The 20,309-nt window shown below is 34.2% G+C and overlaps 1 protein-coding gene across 9 annotated transcripts in view; it reads right to left on the bottom strand.

Annotated features, from left to right (window-relative positions):
- Nucleotides 1-20,309, bottom strand: part of NIPBL (NIPBL cohesin loading factor) — a 141,421-nt gene that overhangs the window by 82,740 nt on the left and 38,372 nt on the right. For all 9 annotated transcript variants that reach the window (XM_069002177.1, XM_069002180.1, XM_069002178.1 and 6 more), the window contains 7 exons: nucleotides 15,737-15,880; nucleotides 13,020-13,185; nucleotides 11,747-11,877; nucleotides 8,502-8,601; nucleotides 6,687-6,835; nucleotides 5,527-5,687; nucleotides 1,650-1,743 (listed from right to left, as the gene is read on the bottom strand). In XM_069002177.1, coding sequence (XP_068858278.1) covers nucleotides 1,650-1,743; nucleotides 5,527-5,687; nucleotides 6,687-6,835; nucleotides 8,502-8,601; nucleotides 11,747-11,877; nucleotides 13,020-13,185; nucleotides 15,737-15,800 — 865 coding nt within the window. In that variant the 5' untranslated portion in view covers nucleotides 15,801-15,880. The remainder of the gene's footprint in view (nucleotides 1-1,649; nucleotides 1,744-5,526; nucleotides 5,688-6,686; nucleotides 6,836-8,501; nucleotides 8,602-11,746; nucleotides 11,878-13,019; nucleotides 13,186-15,736; nucleotides 15,881-20,309) is intronic.

Below are 20,309 nucleotides of genomic sequence, written 5' to 3'. Positions count from 1 at the left end.
CACTGCAATTATTTACACCTCTTCCATACATTTCTAAAATACTAGATGCAGCATCAAGAACTTGTTTTCTCAATCAGGGTTCAGTAATATCTTAAAGAGGGCAAAATGCTAACGCCATTAGCAGCAGTATTTCAGTCATGCAATTTATCAAAGGGAAAAGTAAAGCTAACACAGAGATAAATAAATCAGAAAGCTCCTCTTGCACTTTCTCAGTCCCTTTAATGCTGAAATATTACCATCTGAACTATGCAATCAGATTGTTTTCAGAAATAATCTGAAAAGGTATCCCTTCAAAACTGGGTTCTGAGGCAGCCAACTGAAATAGCAGCAACTTTAACCAAAAAAATAATTCTAATGTTGTCTGGCTGAGTGGTTATCTGAGCAGATTAATTTAGATCCACAACCTTGTTAAACCTGTAAGTTTGACAATGAGTGGAAAAATAACCACATTTACATAAGTCTTACAAGAAGTCCTTTAGCACAAGACCCCCTGAAATACTGAAGCTGCTGGCATCCTATATACATACTTCTCACTTGCCACCTGAACCATAGGATAATTCAGTTAAGAAGAGACCTCAGGAGATGTTTAGTTCATCCTCATGCTCAAAGCAGAGTGAGGCAAGGACATTATGCCAGGTTTTATCCAACCTGATCCTGAAAACCTCAAGGATAGAAGATTCACATATTCTATGGGGATCCTTTTCCACTGCTTGACTGTCTTAATAGTGAAAAAGTTTTCCCTTCGACCTAGTTAGAACCTCCTACTTAAATTTAAGTCCATTGTGTTTCATCCTTCTTCCACAACAATGAAACAACTGACTTAGATCTTCCTGATAATCTCCTCATAGGCATGGAAAGGATGCCCTGAGGTCCCCCCTGCCAAACATCCTCTTATCCAGGCTGCATAATACCATCACCTTTTCTGTAATCTCCCTCCTCTTCTGTTCTCCTTCTCTACCTAAACTGATCACCTAATAAGACTTATATTTTTGTTTCAGTTGTATAGAGAAGAAAGCACTGTTTCATCTTTCAATTATTGCCCTGTAAATACACAATCACTAAAAAAAATTAACAAGAATATGTCCCAACCCCTACCTTACCAAGTGGATTTTAGTATAAAGAATTATTTTGAGCAGATTTTTTTCTCTTTCCTCTCAACTGACAGACAGTTCACCCTATTCCTCTCCAGAGCTAAGGCTTCCAAGCTTCATTCATGCTATGTGTATTAAGCTCATTTATTTTTATGTTTTTAGAATTGTAATTACGACAAATATTGCATGTTAAAACACTCGAGCAGGTTAAGGGTTCAATACTCGTAATGCTGCCTTTAAAACTTTTCTTATGTAGAGCAACCGAATTCTTATAAAGAATTTAATCCTCAGATTGGAAAGGATTTTAAATCCTTCTGTCCTCCATAAATATGAGCTTTATTTTGAAAGATGATTACTCAATTTTCAGACCATCAGAAATTTCTTCTGGATCAGGGCTCAAAATAATTTTGTATCCGAAACATAATGACATAGTCTATTACTATTTACTATATATTATTTAAATACAGAAGTCAGGAGGAAAAACTAAATACCTCTTTAAACTCTCTGTTCTTTAAAATTGGGAAAAATAAATTGACATATATATGACTACTAGACTACCTTTAAGGGCTCCATCACTTCCAGCTGGAGAGCAAACTGACTGTGGTGACCTCAAGGAAAAAGACGCAGCATTCCTTATTGAAGGATCGCCATCCTAAAGTAATAATGATAAAAGAAGTTAACATTACGAACATCAACATCTGTTAAAATAAAAACTGAAATTAGTACATAAATTGATAAAATGGATTGGACAAAAAAGCATATAAGAAGTATTAGAAAAATATTTACTTACAATAAAATCTTTGTAATTTAGACTGCTATTAGACTACTATATAAGCAATGCTCCAATCAGACCTAAGAATCTATAACCAGAACAGGCACACAAAAATAAATCTTTGTACATGTCTTCTAGCTAGACAAGCACTTTTGGGTGTGCACTAAGATTCCACTTAGAACTTTTTGTTGCAGGTACTCATAGTACAGAAGAGCAGATACATGAATTTAGACAACACCATCTGAAAGAAACTGAGTATAAAATGTAGATTTTTAAAACTCCGGTTTTTAACTTAAGATTATCTTGAAAGCCATCTTGCTTTTACAGTTCAACAAAGTAACACTTTGTATCTATATCCTTAGCATACAGAAGGCAGGACTGAACAGAATCTCTAGCAGTCCCATTACAGCAGCTGGGTTAGTCTCAAGTAAAACACAGCTGGAGTGATTTTAGCTTGTAAGCATTAAACAGGAAACAACTCAATGGCAATATGAAGCACTTCCCCAACTGCTCCAAAGCAATTAATAATTTCAGACAAACTTTTTCATAATATAATACTAATTGCAATGTAATTATGTCCATGCTCTATTTTTAGCAATGTAAATGTTTTTTTTTTTACCCCCACACTATCCTTACATGAAATATGAAACTCACTATTCCAATTTCCATTCAGAGTTTTACATAGGTTTTTACAATGCTTCTGTGAAGCCCTCTGCTGGTCACGACTACTAGTTCAGGAAATGCCCTAACTAAAATTTCAATTTTCCCACTTCAACTACTGTTTTTAATACAGCATCTATGAGAATGTTTGGGGAAAGGAAAAACAAACAAATTCTGTACCTTTGAAAAGAAGATTTCTATAATTATAAACAAATTCTAAAAATGTCATTCTTCCAAAAAGTACAGCCATACAAACAAAGGAAGTCTCCAAATAAGTTCTATGGTTATTTCATGTTTCCTAATTAAACTGGTTATTTCAGTACCTAACATTATAATGTGGCCCCTGTTGAGGTATCTGGATACAGGCAATATTTTCACACAGCCTTTTCTTTCCTTTTTTTTTAATCTGAATTATCTGTCTGACAAATACTTTTTAACCTTTTGACCAATACCAACCCAATTAACAGAATATTAGAAGGTTTAATTGTAATTATGTTTTTACATGTCTGCATGAACAAAATCAGCATCCAGTAGTAAGATAGAAAGCTAATTTGCTATTTCAAGGAGATAGAAGCCTGTATAGATGCACAACTACACAGCCCCTCTGATGATAGCCAAACAGCCAATTTCCACATGTGTAGCTGTAGACTGGGCCATTTACAGATTATGCCTTGTTAAGGGGTAGATGACACTGCTAAGGGAAAAGAAAAGAGTTTGGAGTTTATGGACTTAAGGTGATTGCAACTCAAAAAACACAAATCCATAAGAAATCAGATTTCACCAGTTTAGGCACTTATCACACAGTTACATTTGATTTCTTTTCTTTACATTCACAGTACAATAAACCTAAAACTTACACTTATTAATTACACTTATTTTTGCAAGAGTGTTTGCAAAAAGAGCTGTTGCCTTGTGAGGAAATTCTCATGGGCAAAGGAGTGTAACAGTCAGATCAGCACAATAAAATGAACTGCATATTAAAAGTCTATGATATTATTTTAAGTGAAACTGAATTGATATAATACTGAGTTACTCATTTAGCTACCACACTGAAATTATGGAACTGATATTTTTTTTCCCAAATGGACTTTTCTTTGACTTGTAATAAATGTGAAAAAAAACACCCCAAAATATTGAAAAATAAGCTTAGGAACTTCTTATCAGGTATGTTTTATTAGGTCAGGGGAGGACCTTTAACCATGATTGTCAAAGACACAGGCAAAGACAACTTTTACTAAATCTACTAAACAGACTAACTAGGTATATGACATTTTGGGTAGAGATGTCATTCCTACCAAAGCTGACAAATTTTCAGAAATGTGCGTTTACACTTTCTTAGTTTGGAGCTTCACCAAATTATATTCTAGGAATGCTCTCAAATTTAAAAAAAAAATTGTCCTTACATTGACTGAATGTGTATTGACCGTTTAAGGGTATCCTTGCTGATTTTGATTTTCAGAGATACACAATGTCCTGTTAACTACTAACTTTTTTAAAGGAATAAAATCCTAAAATGTAAGTTTTAGTAATTATGCTAAAATAATTTAAGTTCTTGAGTCTTATGATTCTTAAAATACTCTTTCATAAAGATCTTTTCCAAAGTAGAAAAGGCTGCAAAATTATGACTATTATTCATACATAGATGCAAAACTTTAATCCAAATTCTTCAAATTGTTTTCTGCATGATAGCTTCTAAGGTCAGCTTTTAAAGGTTTCATATCTTAGTTTTCATGAATTAGGATGTGGTTGCATTGCTCAGATCACAAAATTAGGGATGACTATTTTAACATGCTTATTCATTAAAAATATGAAATACGTTATCCTAATACAAAAGTTTTCAAAAAAGCATGTTTTAACTGTTAACTAAATTCTGCTAATTGTCTTTTCAAAACCAAGATTCCCTTGATAGTGTCCATTTAATACAGTTGGAGGGATATCTGTACATCTAAAGCAAAGAATATTTTCCTACTTAGAATTTGCAACACTGAAGCAGAGACAGAAAAACATCTGATGACTGTGTATTATGACAGATTCTTTCATTACAACATTCTCTCATTTGAGATAGTACTTCTTAGCAAATACTTTTAACCACCGTAATTGTTATATTTAAGAGAAAAGCAAGATGAATAATAAAACTAGTAACTCTTTTTGAGTTCTATTGTATTAATCCCTATAGAGGATTTAAGGACTCTGGTGTTTCTGTAAGCCAAATAAAACATGCACACAACCACACAAAAAATAGAGGCCTGCTTCCTGCTTCTTAAGGGGTTTAGATGAACAAATAAACTGAAACTTAGGGGCTGTCTGTTTATGATCTGTAAACAGATTGCACACCAAACTTGCAAAGAACAATTTTGACCAGTCTTATCCACAGAATAGGATGCTTATGAAGAAAATGAATCAGCAGTTCAAAAAGAAAGTGGGAGAAAGGTGTGAGGCCTTTTTCCTTTAGATTCAGTATTTCAGAAGGAATTTCTCCCATATGAAACAAATTCACTAAGGGAAAACATCCTCAAAAGAAACTAGGCCATAAAAGCATGTAAGAGACCATTAAGAAAAAATCTCTATTGCCTTTGACACCACTACTATATTATCCAGTAGTTTGGTCAATTATGGCAAATCAAATTGACAGTTGCATAGATTGCCAGAGACATAAGATAACTACACACCTACTTAAAACCTAGATTGTTTGCATTAACATATTGCTACAGTATTTCTAGAGAAGCTCTACCATATCTTTAAAATTAACTCACTATGCAATTATGTGAAGATTTTTTTCTTGTCCTAATTTCATCAGAATTAATGTTACAAACAGTTCCAAAAGAAACAGTGATTTAGAAAAAATTTAATTGCACATGTAAAAGTTGCATTGTTGAGTCTACACATCTGAAATTGAAATCTATCTTCAATGGTTCTATCCATCAACAACATCATAAAATATCTGACTTGTAAGGCAGTTAAACACATACTTGCTTTATCATAGGAAACAGATTTTTAACATACATCACTACTGAGTCTGTGCACCATCTGTAGGTAGTCTTCATTTGAGCCATGTCTAGAATTATCAGCATGATGATTAGCTGAATTTCCAGACAACTGACTTGAAACTTTATTTTCATGGAGATTCCTCATCCCAGCTGTGACAATGGGACTGGATACAGAAGCTGAAATATAAAAAAAGTAAGTAACTGTACTGATACACTCACAAGTCATGAATTTGAAAAGTTTCAGAGAAAACACCCTAACAGTGGATATTAAAAAGTTGGATGCAAGAAGTCTGGAGTCTGACCAAGAATCCAACTTGCTACAAATACCTTGATAAAAAATAGATTATCTAAGATTTTTCAAATGGATTTAAAATCTTAGTTCCATGTACAAATTAGCCAAATTTCTCTCCATACCTATTCTAATGACAGTATCTTCCTTACTGATTACAGAAAACTTTGTTTACTTCTATATAATTTGAATTCACTACCTTAGTAACTTTCAATGAGACGTACAACATTACATATAAAACAACTGTATATATTCTAAGCACAATGTTAAACTTCAAGAAAAAATTGTTTAAAAGAATCCAATAGAATTCTACCTACCAACAAAGAAATACCCTAGATACCTTAATACTGTTCATGGGTTCAAGATTGTTTTTAGACAAAGTAAGGATAAAGAAATCCATTTGTTCTGAAGGTCATCTTTGCCAGTTACTGCATACCTTCAGCATAATTCGAGCCAATTAAGAATTAATCTGACACTAAAAAAGGCCAGTAAGGCTAAAGAATCTTCCAGCAAAACTTAACTTTTCATTGGCAGAAATGAGGTTTTCCCTAGTACATGTAAGTGATGCTCACAGCTAACAAATGTAACTTTTGGGTTGTTCAGATTTTTTTTATTGTCATGTACACAGGACAGCAATGTAAACTGGATACAAATAGAGGAACATTGCAACATGAATGTGTTTTACCTTTTCTTCTTCTATTTAATCTTTTAAAAACGAAGTAGATACTACCACTCTTATAGTCAGAAAAGCAAAGATTAAATACACCTGCCTCAAACATCTGCATTAAGCATGTAACTCCTTCAAAAAAATTAGAAACCCATGAAACATGCACATGAAAGTAAAGTTGACATGAAATAGGAGAATAAAATAAACATCACAGACTTACCTTGCATTTGAGGATGAGCTGTATAACTTGGAGGATGTGAATACGGCATGTAGCCTGCAGGGCTTTGAGGAGCATATGGACTAGGCACTGGACTGTTCTGCTGTGCCAAAAATCTGCTACCAGAGCTTGTCTGTGGTGGCACAAACCGGCTAAAAAGAAAACAAAATTGAAAAAATGTTTTTAAAAGTTAAACTAGAAAATGTAGACAAATTCATTACTTCTTTTGGAAATTATACCTTCAGAACATGACAACTTATTTAAGATAAAAAAAGCCCACAACACAATCAAGGACTTCCTTCAAAAGCAGTATTTTAAGCTGCCTATATTTTCCTAACTGCAAATACTACTTAAGAGTCAGAAGATAATAAAAAGCATTCATAGGATCTCCACCTAGGAAAAGAAAACAATGACACAAGTATGTATGGAAATTAGATCTGCAACTTCCAAAAATTAATCTCAGAAATTTGAATGAAAGTGAAAGCAATTTAATCAACAACTTGGTCACTAGGATTAACAAGGAGCCATTTACTTGTTCTTTACTTTCCAGTAAGATTTCAAGTAACTCCATCTAACAGAACTACACTGCCAAGATACAGGAATGTGATAGGCAGTTAGGTAGGACCCAACCCGAGTCCACTGAATACAACTTTCTCTTTCACTGGCTTTATCTCAGACTCACTCTACAGATAGGAAGCCAAAAAAATAACATTGACTTAATAACAGTACATTATTACTTACATTCTTATATGAGCTTCTCAGAATTAAAATAACCAAATAAATACATGAGAAAGTACGTTTCATATTTTCATAACCCATAGTTCTAAATAGGAACTCCATGAAGCTAAGCTTCCATAGAAAGAAACAGCAAAGTACTTAACACAAGAATTTTGCAAGGATTTCAAGAAAACTTTGTACTATTCATTGTAATATTCACAATCTTTTGAGATATCTAAATATCTTTTTAAAATATCTTATTAAGATATTTAGATATCTAAATACCTTAACATCTAAAAATCTTTTTAGATATCCCTTTTAGATATAAAAGTTAAGAAGTGTACTTGTTGTTGTGAAGATACAGAACATTTCATTTGCCAAACAGTAACTTGAAGTGAAACCTGAAATCAGTTTATTTTAATAATGATATCTAATAACTGAAGATGGGATCTTTTAAAGCCCAGTACCTAGGTTGAAACTACATGCAGAATGCTCTCCTCTAGTCCAGACTACTTTAATATACTAATAGAAGCCTAAATTATAGGTAGATGCTACTTGCAAACACTCAAAAACTTAAAAACCCAGAAATCTGACAAGGATGCTGCTGGAAGATTGGCCAAACTATTGGGCCTATCCTTCTGAAAGAAGCCTTTTGTACACCTGTTACAGTAGTACTTCATGCTTTTACAAATCTTCTTTCCTACCATTCTGCTAAACCAGTACTGGGACATGCTGGAACACACCACTCTATTCTCTGCTATCCTTTTGCCACCAGTCTCAGCCTCTGACATGGGTAGAGGACAACCAGTGGGTAACAGGAGGCAGAGGGACTCCTTAGGCAGGAAAGAAAGCTTGGCCAAATTACAGGATGGAGCGAGAGAGAGGAGAATTCATGATGAATCCTTGGAATACAGGGATTAGTTCACTGACACAAAGATATTTCTTTGTGTATTAAGAAACTTACCCCACTGCCAGACAAATGCAAAATTTGTCATGACACCGATCATCTTCCACTTACATACTTGCTACAAGAATTGGCTGTCAGTGTACGAAGAACTTGAAGTTCACTCCCCTCCCACCCCACTAAAAAGAAAGGATTACCTGGAAGGGCTATGTGAGATAGTGGTTTGTTGATAATTGGAAGATGCAGGACTACCACGCATGGAATTCTGAGAAATATTAAACTGCGACATCATCATCCCTATTAGAAAAAAGATAGCAGCATTACTTTGCATACATTTCCTTTTCAATCAATGAAGCATCTCATTTCAGAATTTACTATATACAATGAGATTATAAACTTTAATAAGATTATAAACTTACAGACAATAAGATCATCTACCCTCAACTGTTAAAAAACACTAGAAACTACTGAATTCATGTAAAATGTCCATTTTACATCATGACATAAAATTGTGTTCCCTAAAGTTGTGTTAATTCAGTTACAAATATTAACAGTAGTTTCTTCTTTCTTTCTTTCTGTCTTTCTTTCTTTCTATCTGTTCCTTAGAGCTTCCTAAGTCAAAACCTAGTAGTAAAGAGAAACATTTCAAGCCAGGACATATATTCAGCACCTCAGGCTGGTGTGTACAGTACTCGTTGTGCTAATAAGCAAAAGATCTGGCAGATTCACAAGTCAGAAGAACACAGAAAACTTATCTTCAATTGTTGGAGCAAGTATAGCAACCAGTCATCCTGGGCTGAGTGCTGCAAGATATTCTCACTGCTCCAGTAATATTTAGCAGTCTCTTCCTACCCAGAGAAAAAAGCTTTCTACTCCACCTCTGCTAAGCTTAGAAGGAATGTTATCAAAGAGGGTGCTGAAATATTTCAATAGCAAAGCAGAACCAATATCCCAGCTGTGGCTCCCACAGCTAGTAGATAACCATAGTCATGTTTTGGAAGTTCAGGTGTCGAACCAGCTGGCAAGCCACATGTACCACTGTTACTGAAACTAATTTAAGAGGCATTTTGACAATGCCCTTAATTTGGTTGAACTTTTGGTCAGCCCTGAAAATGTCAGGCAGCTGGGTTAGATATCATGGTAGGTCCCTTAAAACTGAAATATTCTCTTCTATTCCATTCTGACTCACATCACTGTAAAGGACAATCTAAAGGAATCTTTTTTTTTCGTCTCTTCAATACAGGAATAAAGAACACCCTAACAACTACATGACACTTCATTTACACACAAATGTAAACGAATTTGAAGTTATTTTAGTGACAGAATTTCATGTCTTACAGCTAAAAAAGTGTCAGAACTCATGAGCACACAGTATTTTGGAATGCCAAAGCAAGTGATCTACAGTCATAGGTAGAAGCTCATTCGTATTTTAGACAGTTAGACAAAAAGTTCCCAATATGAAATTGTTGGAACATTTTTGTTAATCCTACAGTTTCTATCATCAATTTCAGTTACTGCAATAATCACATGTGCAAAACTAGATTCAGAAACCTTCCCTGTCACCCTCTTTGCTCCTCCACTTTCTCCAGCAGTTAGAGATAATCTCACAAGAATTAAGCTATTACTACCTCCCAGTAGGTGGTAAATGCTGCATTCTATGTACTTGAGCACACTAAAACTGGCCCTCAACAAGAGTTGAAGTCCTGTGTTGTGCTGAAAAAAGTTAGATACTTCCATACCTCAATATAAGAGTACATTTCAGTCTCCGGAGTTACAGATGGGGACTCCTCAACTTCTACAAAATTTGTTTAAATGGATACTGGTTACCTCACATAGAGGCAAGTGAACATGAAATTCCACGGATTTTTTATGCTGGAACCAGTACCCAGCATGCCCACTGCCCTCTCACCACTCACTGGCACTCTCAACACAGCCAGGTATAATATTTCAGCCAAACAACTAACCTTAACATTCCTGTACAGAAAGCTGACATAATGTATCTGTATCAGCATGAACTATCCAGACAAAGTTTCAGTTTTGTACTTAAAAGTACAGAGTGCTCTTTTCAAAGGCTTTAAAAATAGATCTATTTTTTTTCTCCTCCCTAATTTAAAACATGCTTTGAACCACAGATGTGGTAGTTTTTGTTTTAAAAGAATGATGGAAAACACATAATTAATTTTCTAATGTAATTTTAAAAAATCTCCTAATTAACTTAATCTGTGATGGATAGCTCTCACTTCTCTATCTCTATTACGGATGGCAAGGGTAGGCCCAGTCCAGGTAACTTAAAAAGAAAAAAAGAAAGAAAAAAACCAAAACAAAACTGAACACCCCCAACAACCAAAAAACAGCTTTTTCCAAAGTTTCCAGACAGATAACTGTATATGTGATAATGTAATGAGAAAGAACTAAAAACAAGCCCCAAACACTGGGTCTAAAAGGGATTTGAAATTAGTCTGGGGCCATTAGCACTACAATATCTTCTTTTACTTTTTCACATTGTTGTCATATTACTACATAGCACTGAGAAAACATCATCCTAGTAGAAACATTACTAGAATGAGATTCCTTACATATACTCCTAGTCTTACTACAATTTTTCTTCTTATAGAAAAGCAATATGCATAAATCCATTTTAGCATTCCTATCAAATGGCAAAGAATGCACTTCATAAAATCATAATTCAAGGTTACATAAAAATTCTTCAACAACTAAACTGTATTACAACAGCATACATGGTTAAGTTAGGATAGCTCAACAACAGGTGATTTTTCCGTGAAATATATATTCTTATTAAAAGTACACATGTGAAGTTTTTTCCTTTTATAGGCAAAAGTGCACTTGAGTTCTTGTATAAATGTAAAAAAATTATTGAAGTAATTGACATTTATGGAAAGATGCACAAGGTTTTAGTCTCCCAAAATTCATAAACAGCTTAGAGCTGCAGAGCATCACAAGTTGCTAAGATGAGGAATGGCAGGGAGGAGTGGTTAAGGATGCGTCATTCAACCTTATTCATTACTCCAGAACTGTTAAGAATTCTCACTGCAATGATACACTATAACCATACAGATTTTCAGTAAGATCAACACATATTTTTTCAACTTCAATTATTTACTAAGACGAACATATGAATCTAGGCATAAAAAATCCAAAATAAAATTGTTTTGAAATAAAATCCAATTACTTATCCTACAGATTAAATTTTGAGGTGAAATAAAACATTTTTTAGAAAAATACTGGGTAGCTTTTACTTTCCTTCTTTTTACAACACAATTCCTCTTAGAAGATGTTAAGGTACATAGCTTTAAATCACTATCAAATACAAGATAAGGCATAAATACAACAGCTGTGCTCCATACATATTTGTGGTTAATATCAGTCCCCTAGATTTACAGAACAACATAAAATTAATCAATAGATAATCAAAAATCCTTACCGCTTTGTACCCCGTATCTGTTTTGCATGCTTTTCTCCCTGAAAACATTAGGATTCCTTGCCAGGATAGCCTGCAGCAAGACTGGTATATCTCCCTCTGGATCATCACTGCCAAGGTTATCTTTCAACTCTCTGGAATTGTGGAAGTAAGCAAATAAAGAGGCAAATGCATTTTCAAATTATAAGAAACTATGAGTCAAGTAAAAAAAAACCAAAACCAAAAAAAACAAAAAAAAACCAAAATCAAAATGAAAGAAGACAATTTACTGTTAAAATATAGGAAAAATCAAGTCTGCAAAGCACTGCTTCCTGCCTCTAGATTTTTCACTCTCTTCTTAAAGGAAGGGCAGAAGAAATATTCCTCCTAGTCCTCACAGTCATTTTCTATTACTCAGCTCTTACATATATTGTATATGTGGCTGTCAGTTTCAGACTATCATAAGAAGTTTCTTAGGCCCATTTTTATACCATGATCTTCTCTATAATAGAATGTTTTGGCATATCATCAAGAACGTATTATTGTAGAAGTGAAAATAACATATGCATGAAAGTACAACATTCACGTTTCAACTCAATGCTTTGAAAATCTTTTTATTTTATTTTTATAAAAGGGGAAATTGGCATATCTTTGAGATCACAGGATTCCCTCTGAACCATAAGGAAATGTAATGGATTTTCTATCAATGCATCTGTGCACTCACTTCTTCTTTGCTTTGAGGACTTTTAAAAGCTAGTTCCACTTGAACAAAACAATTGATTAGAACATGTAGGAAAACGACAGGGTTGTCAACATAAAACAATTCAAAGCACACCAGGGAGAAATAAAAAAAAATAACAAAAAGAGAATACATTAGCATACTTGATGGCTCAACTGTTAAAACACTTAAGTTCAATACCTAATCAGAATTGACACAGGTGTCAAAAATTTTCTTTTGGGCATGTAATTTGTCTACACGCATTAGTGACTGACGTTGAACAGAAATTAGTATTGCACAATCAACACCACGATGTCTGCACTCTTAACTAGCAAGGAAGGAATAAGCACCAGATCTATAAAATAACCCCCCCAGTTATGCGTAAGGGGTGCTGAACAATTATTAACGTCGTCTGATTGAAACACTTGACTCTTATATTGCAGCCATCTGCAAAGCAAGCCTAATGAAAAACATGCATGTTCTAATTTTCATACTCTCACAAACTTCCTTCTCAATCCAGTTAGTTTTGATTTCAAGGAATAAGGATGGTGATCTGATGTAGAAGTTCAAAATACATACATGTGATCTGTTGACACCTGATTGAGACTGTGGACAAGCTGTGAAACCAGATTTTCATCCCTGCAAGCCAGAAGGCAGTTCACCTCTTCAGCTATCCGTCCATTGAAAAGCAGGCTTTTTGTTGTGGTGGCAGGTAAAGGTGATGGAAGAGGCAGCTGGTTCAAAACTGTTATCAGAAAACAGAAGAACTTCAGAATCAATTCACAAGACACAAGCATACAAATGTGGACACCCCCTTACACTCTTATGAGATTAAGAAAGACATCTTTTGCAAATGACGTACAGTAGCAATATGAAGAGAAAAATTAGAACCTTGAAGGTTTGAGAGTTATGCAAGATGTTGGGAAGAGCTAGATTTAAAACACAGGGAACACTTCTGCATTTTTTAAAATTCTTGAATACATACACACAAACACACACGTCCCCACTCACATACCCACATTGGACTCTCTAAACATTCAAGACTATTAAGCTATTTATTATGTTATGGCATCTTTCTGTTGGAGCCAAAAGCATGGATTAAGAAAAGGAAATTCAAAATTTTTGTAGCTACATGCAGTACTATAAATGCATTGAACATATACTTCCAGTTTTCTACTCAAATCTCAATATTTAATCAGTGTTCCCACTTCATAAGGTCTTTAAAGAAAAACCCAAAAAAACAACCCCCCAAAAAAACCAAACAACCCAACAACCAATTAAATCCACTAATTAATTCTCAGTTTTTTCTTCTCTTCTTGTATTTATTCCTATGCAAACCATCTTCTCAAGACAGGGCTAGCATTGTTGGTTGGTGTGCTCATTGAAGTGCCAATTCAGTCAGAAAAACTTACAAATCTCATAAAAGATTTAGTGAAAACACTATTTCAATCAGATTATAAGCACACTTTATTTTCAGAGGGCATTCTTAGGTCTTCAGACATAACAAGGAAGTGTACATACAAGGCGGCTTGACCAGATGATTGCAGAGTTACTCAGACCAGAGAAGGGTAAGCCAGAGGAGGCCCAAAGGCTAGATACAGAGGAAGGTCACTTCAATGGGCTCAGGAAAACAAGCTGACTCTAACTGCAAGTTACCAGGCTGATCACATCCCTGTGATCAAGGTTTTAACTGAACCATTACAAACAACTTCAGAAAAAAAAAAAAAAAAAAACAACAAAACAGCCTAAGTGAAACATATTCTTTTGGTTCCTTCATAGTTTGAAATTACTTATTCAAAAAAATTGGGGTGATTCCAGCATTTTTATCCCATATAATGTATATCATTGCTGTACTTAGAAATAAATTGCAATTCATATAGCAGTGTGTAATATATTAAAAACACTAGCTTTCATTACTTGCATCAGATTACCCTGAATTGAATGTGCCTGAAACTTGGAAAAATTAGCAAAACCAGCAAAACATACTGATTAAAGCTGCGCAAACTTCGCTAGCTTACTCTGCTGCCTTCAGGCATCATGTCACCAGTTTTCAGGGCAACTAGTCTTGTCCATTCCAGTTCAGTGCCTAAAGGAACTCTTGCACCAGAATCTGATCAGTGACTTCTACCAGTTAAGTAACTTTACCTGCAAATGCTTAATTCTGGAAAACTGTCCATAGCCAGAAACTTACTGTTTGCATCCTGATGGTCTATTATTAGACATACATGATCATACATACACATCTAAACACATAAGCTGCATCTTCCACTTAAATACTTCAGAATATACCAGAAGGACATGAAGTGGGTTTTTCCTCCAATACATCTGCCTTTTTTACTGTGAGGAATTAAATTCAATTGCTGGATATATACTTCCAGTGTTTCTTGGAAAGCCTTCAATTTTCAACAGTGTAACAACAGAAGTGCTTAGAAGAAGCACCTAGGTCACTGAATCCAACTATCCTCAGACAGAAAACTGAGCTATAAAATCTTTCTTACATTTTACATAACCAAGACACCTCTTTGTCCCAACTGCTCTTACTGCAGTGATTGTTCTAGGACCTCACTATAGAATAACAAATCTCCTCTTAGTTTTCACTAGAAATTAATTTTTGGTCACATTATAATGATTTGGTTTTGTGTCAGTACCAGCTTTTAATGTAAATAGTTCTTTTTCTTTCCTTGCATTTTGTCTTCCTGACGTATTTAAAGTCAGCACACACACTTCATATGCTCCTTTTGTAGGCTGAACAGCAAAGAAAGAAGACTCAGGTTCAGCTGCTTATTTTTATTCTAGCAGTCATTTTGTGCACCTATTAAAAAGTTCAAAATTAATGAACTAGGTTTCAAGTATATTCAACATATTCTACAACTCTCTTGAGAAGTTGCATATCAGTCTAATCCTGTGTCTCTCTCTTTTCAGTGAAGATGATAGGATGCATATTTTAGAGAAGTGCTTCATCATCTATATGTTTTTCTTTATTTGTGCAGTACCCAGATATGTTACTGAGTGATATTCCAAACAAATAATGAGTTCCTATATCTTGTTTCAGGTCTCCTCAAGCGTTCTTTTAACCTGCATTTCACTTTATGCTTAAATATGCATGATTTTTTTGGATAGAGTTTTACAATTCCAGCAATAACAAAACTAACATATTTAGTGTCAAGTCTGATTTTAAACAGATTTAACTCTAAAGAATTTTAAAATAAAAATCTTTTTAGTATTTTGAAAATGCAGGTATTTACCAAAGAGGTAGAAAACAGCATAGTAAAGACAAGAAAAAGAATAGTACTTACGGTCTGTAAGACTAGCAATCCCTGCAAGAGTAGTGATGGGAACATGAGGCATATCCCCATTCATCCTGAAGTTCTGGGAGAGTAGTGCCTACACAGATATTTCAGTTCAGGTGCCAGCTATCATTACTTCCCATCTCCCAAGCACTAAACACAAAAACAAAAAGAACAAAACCAAATACAATCTCTCAGTTTACTTTTGAAAAATTTTAAATTCATTAACATAAATGAAACAGACCATACTACCTTTAGTTGCATACTGAGTGAATTTTTTTCAAGAGTGGATAGAACAGTGAAGATTTTTAAAAACAGATGGCATTAGACAACTAAAAAGCAAGCTTCCTTCTGGTCTCAGAAGCAACTCCTTCATCAAAAAAAGATGTAAGTTAAGGCAATTAAAAAAAAAGTTTGGTCAGGTTATACAATACTGACTGAAAAACTGGTAACAAAACTTGTTAGTTCATGGTGAAGTGTGATAGGACTTAATGCATAACCGATTGAAGTAATTAGTTGTTATATTCGCTTCCCAATTTTGCAGAAGGAGGCATTTTCTTAAAGAGACTAGCAAAACTAAAAGTAGCAATTTACAGATTCAAAAATAAAGGAGCAAACAAATTGACAAATACAAAATCTAAGTACATTATAAAATATCTCTTTAATATATCACTGTCTGGTCAAACTACTACCAGAAATACTATTAATTCCTCCTGGGGAAAAAAACAAAGTTTTGCTACCACTGAACTAGCTCATTTATTTCCTGTAAAACAGCACATTTTATATTCAACTACAGAAAAGGGAATTAGTTCGCTCAGTTTTCACTAATTGTAAAGATCCCAAATGTAAGGAAGTCCACACTGCTAAAAAATAATTGCAGTTCCAAACTATCAGAAATTTACAAACATCACACATTACAATCCCCTAGTATATAATGAAATTGACATGATTTTTCTGAAGACATTAAAGGAATTTGATATGTGGTTACCTGTTGTAAACAGGCACCTGTGTTGTCAGTTTGGGAAATTGTAAAAAGAGTCCTTACATAAGCATTTCTCTTACCTGCTGAAATGCTGAAATCATTATTTACTTATGCTTACTTTACAAGCCTACATTTTTGAGAATTACATATGAAATACATACAAACCACAAGATCCTTGTCATTTCCTTAGTAATGTTTATCTCATTCTTTCTCATGTCACACCAATGTAGCAACATACAGCAATATTATATAATACCACTGCTTATAAATATATATAGACTCCAAGACAAGGAAAACAGTAAGTCTTTTTCTGCTCAAAGTTTTCATCAGCCACTGAAATTAGGTTTTCAAAGATTCCCTGTCTGCACATTCGTTGAAAAAAATACTAACACTGAGGTTTAACAGAACTGACAGTGAGTTGACTTCCTTTGCTGCACCTGCCAGAGTCTCATTCTAACCTAAAATTACTTTTTTTAAAATTAAAAATATAGTACATTGCAGATACAGAAATCTAGTAAGTAAGGAAACTGCTACAGACTACAGATAGTTATTCTATGTGGGTTGCTGTGTTTGGTTTGTTTTTTTTTTTAATCCAGGAGAAAACATCCCATAGAGCAGTTTCAAGTACTACTCAATACTCAAGGGTTTTTTATCCTGAATGAATACAAATATATGCAGAATTTCACTGGTTGCCTAATTCCACAAATAAGCAATTCTAAAAAAGAAATTTAAAAAAATAAAAGAAATACTCTAAGAGTCCCATAATGAGTCTGCAGCAACAAACCCACAGGAGATAACACTTCTAGAATCTGACTTTTCACTGAAAGCCTAGAAACTAAAGAACACCTTTCACACATAAGTTATATTTACTATAAAAATGTCATGTCTGGTGGCTTCTCCTGACTGAAACTGCATCTACAGAAAGACCACATCACTAGCCAGTATTATCAGAAATTTTTATGTAGCACAGAAACAGTGAAACATAAGAAAAAAAGTCTATTCACTTTCACTTCCTCATCACATGAGAAAGCTGTTAACGCAGAAGCTGTCACTCCTAATTCAAGTTCATTCCTAATTCAAGTATTACCGCCACAATAAATAAATTATACAGACATTTTACAGGAAAAATTCCTCCAAAACCAGACACATAAAATTAGAAATCTTTTCCACAGATACGTGATAAGAAACCTGAACATGGCAAGGTCCAGACCTGAGAGTGGAGCAAGTGCAGTGAGCTGGGATGGTCAGGGGAAAAGTAAACTTTCTTTGAAAGAGAAGAGAAAAAGGGGTTGGTTTGTTTAATTAACAAAACAAAGGTCAAGAGGGGATGTGGTTGCTCTCTCTAAGGCGGTCAAAGAAGGTTACAAAGGAAGAAAGCCACAGAGCAATGCTAACACAACAATAAATGGGCACGTGAATGAAAGCAAGAAGAAAAACAGAAAAGAGCTTTTCACCATCAGAGCTGCCAATTTCTTGAACAGCCTTCCATTAGTATAGATAAGCAACACCACTACTCCAAAGGCGGATTGTACAGATGTTAAAAAGGGATGGGATGTGGTTGCCTGCACCAGCTGGGGGCTAAGCATGGTAATTCAAGAAGTCTATCTCTGACATTATGAAGTTTTTGCAAGCATGATGAAATGAATAAACAGATGAGAGTAAACAAGAGAGAAAGAGAGACTGATGGGATTAAGTGATAGGATTAGTTTATAAAACAAACACAAGATGAAGAAACCACATAGTAATATCTGGGTCCAAATACTACAGCTGTTGTGTTGAGGGCAAAATTGCATCTGTTATAAAATTGGCAGACAAGGTGGGATTCAATTCCAGAAGCAGAGACTGGGATCCAGTGAAATTACAACTCAAACTTGATGCTACTGAGAACATCAATAAACTCACTCGCTTAAAGATTTTAAAATCTCAAGCACTTAGAGGAATAAAGATTGACAGCTCAAGACAGTATAGGTTTTTACATACAAAATATCAGAACAGCATGTAACAATACTGACTGTCAGGCAAGTTTTGCTGGGGTTTTCTCCCCTACCACCATTCCCCAAATGTAAGAAGAGTTAGAAGTGCTATCGTAGCAGCTCACAACTAGTCAAGAAGAATCATCATTTTCAATATCTAAAAATTTTCCATTTCCAGGTTTGTTCAGTAATTGTTACCAATACTATAACATTTTTACCCCTTAACTGAAAAAAGTGAAACTGTTAGTTATATTAGCTGAATTAAGGAAATCAAAGATCTACACTGGAAGGCCTTCAACCAATGCATTAGACTGCAGCGTAGCAGTTCAAAGAGAGTACAAGAAATTCAGTCTACATATATGTATGAGATCTTGGATATTCAGTATATAGGTATTTATACTCTTGCTTCTTTATAAGAAAGAACAGATACCATAGAAGACATTTTAGGGAGGAAGGAACTGCAATGTACAAAGGAAGCAACACAAAGAAACCCTCAGTGAAAGGAAAACAGTGAAATGGCAGTGTATTTAAAGACTAACACATGAAAAAGTTATCATAATACACACTAATAAAGCAAAGCCAAACCAAGATAGGATGGAAAGTAATATTAAAAAAGTTTAGGCTATGGATAATAAGTACACATTAAAGTGTTATTTTTGTAAGCTGTCCTTTTCCCTTTTGTTTTTTTTTAATGATTTATATTTGTGTGTTATCTTCTTTCCCCCCCTTTTTTTTTGTTTTAATTATCTATATTCCCCTTTAATGCAAGGGCAAAATAAAGGGACAAAGAGAAGATAAAAGTAAGTTGGGAACAATTTAAGTACAGACACTGACATCCAGTGAAGAGAAATTACAAGCATAAAAGAAAAAAAAAAAAGCAACAACCCAAGCAAACAAACCAAAAAAATTACCCTGTTAAAATAAAATAAGAAATAGAAACAAATTGCAATTGTATTTTTTCAGATATTGCAGCATTTAACTACCAATGAAATTATGAGAGGACTCTGACCACTCTGGTTATCATAGGAAGGTATAAGCTCTGAATTTATGAAACATTCCTCTTGGTTCAGAAACTGTCTTGTATCTAACAAAAATACCACGTTTTCCCCAGCTTTGCTATATGCATGCATGAGAACAGTAAAAAACAAATTAAAAAGAAAAATCTATTTATATGCACTAATACAAAAAGGCTCAGTAGCAATGCAAAGATAAGCAACCTATCTCAGAATTCAGAAGTTTTAAATGTTTCATTCCTCATTCTCCAGGGTATTCTTCAACTTATTATATCTTTGGATTTAAAACAATAAATTATATGTAACTGACATGATATTTTCCAGGAAGTAAAAAGGTGGATTAAAATTAAATTTTAAAGAAAAGCTACGATATTAGACACCTATGGTTTTCTTTTTAAAATACATTCTATTAAGTAGAGTACTTTAAATAGTCTTGTTTTATTTCATTTAAATTATGGAACCTTTATTTAACATGATAGTACTTTAAAAGGTAGTTCCACTTTCCTATATATTGAGTAACATCATATAGATTTAATGACAGCACCAGGATCTTGATTTCTTCACCTGCATATGCAAATTAAACCAGTACAACTATGTAGTAGCTAATTTGTAAT

Source organism: Aphelocoma coerulescens, assembly GCF_041296385.1.
Source record: "Aphelocoma coerulescens isolate FSJ_1873_10779 chromosome Z unlocalized genomic scaffold, UR_Acoe_1.0 ChrZ, whole genome shotgun sequence".
NCBI lineage: Eukaryota > Metazoa > Chordata > Aves > Passeriformes > Corvidae > Aphelocoma > Aphelocoma coerulescens.
This window is presented reverse-complemented; position numbering and strand designations above follow the sequence as displayed.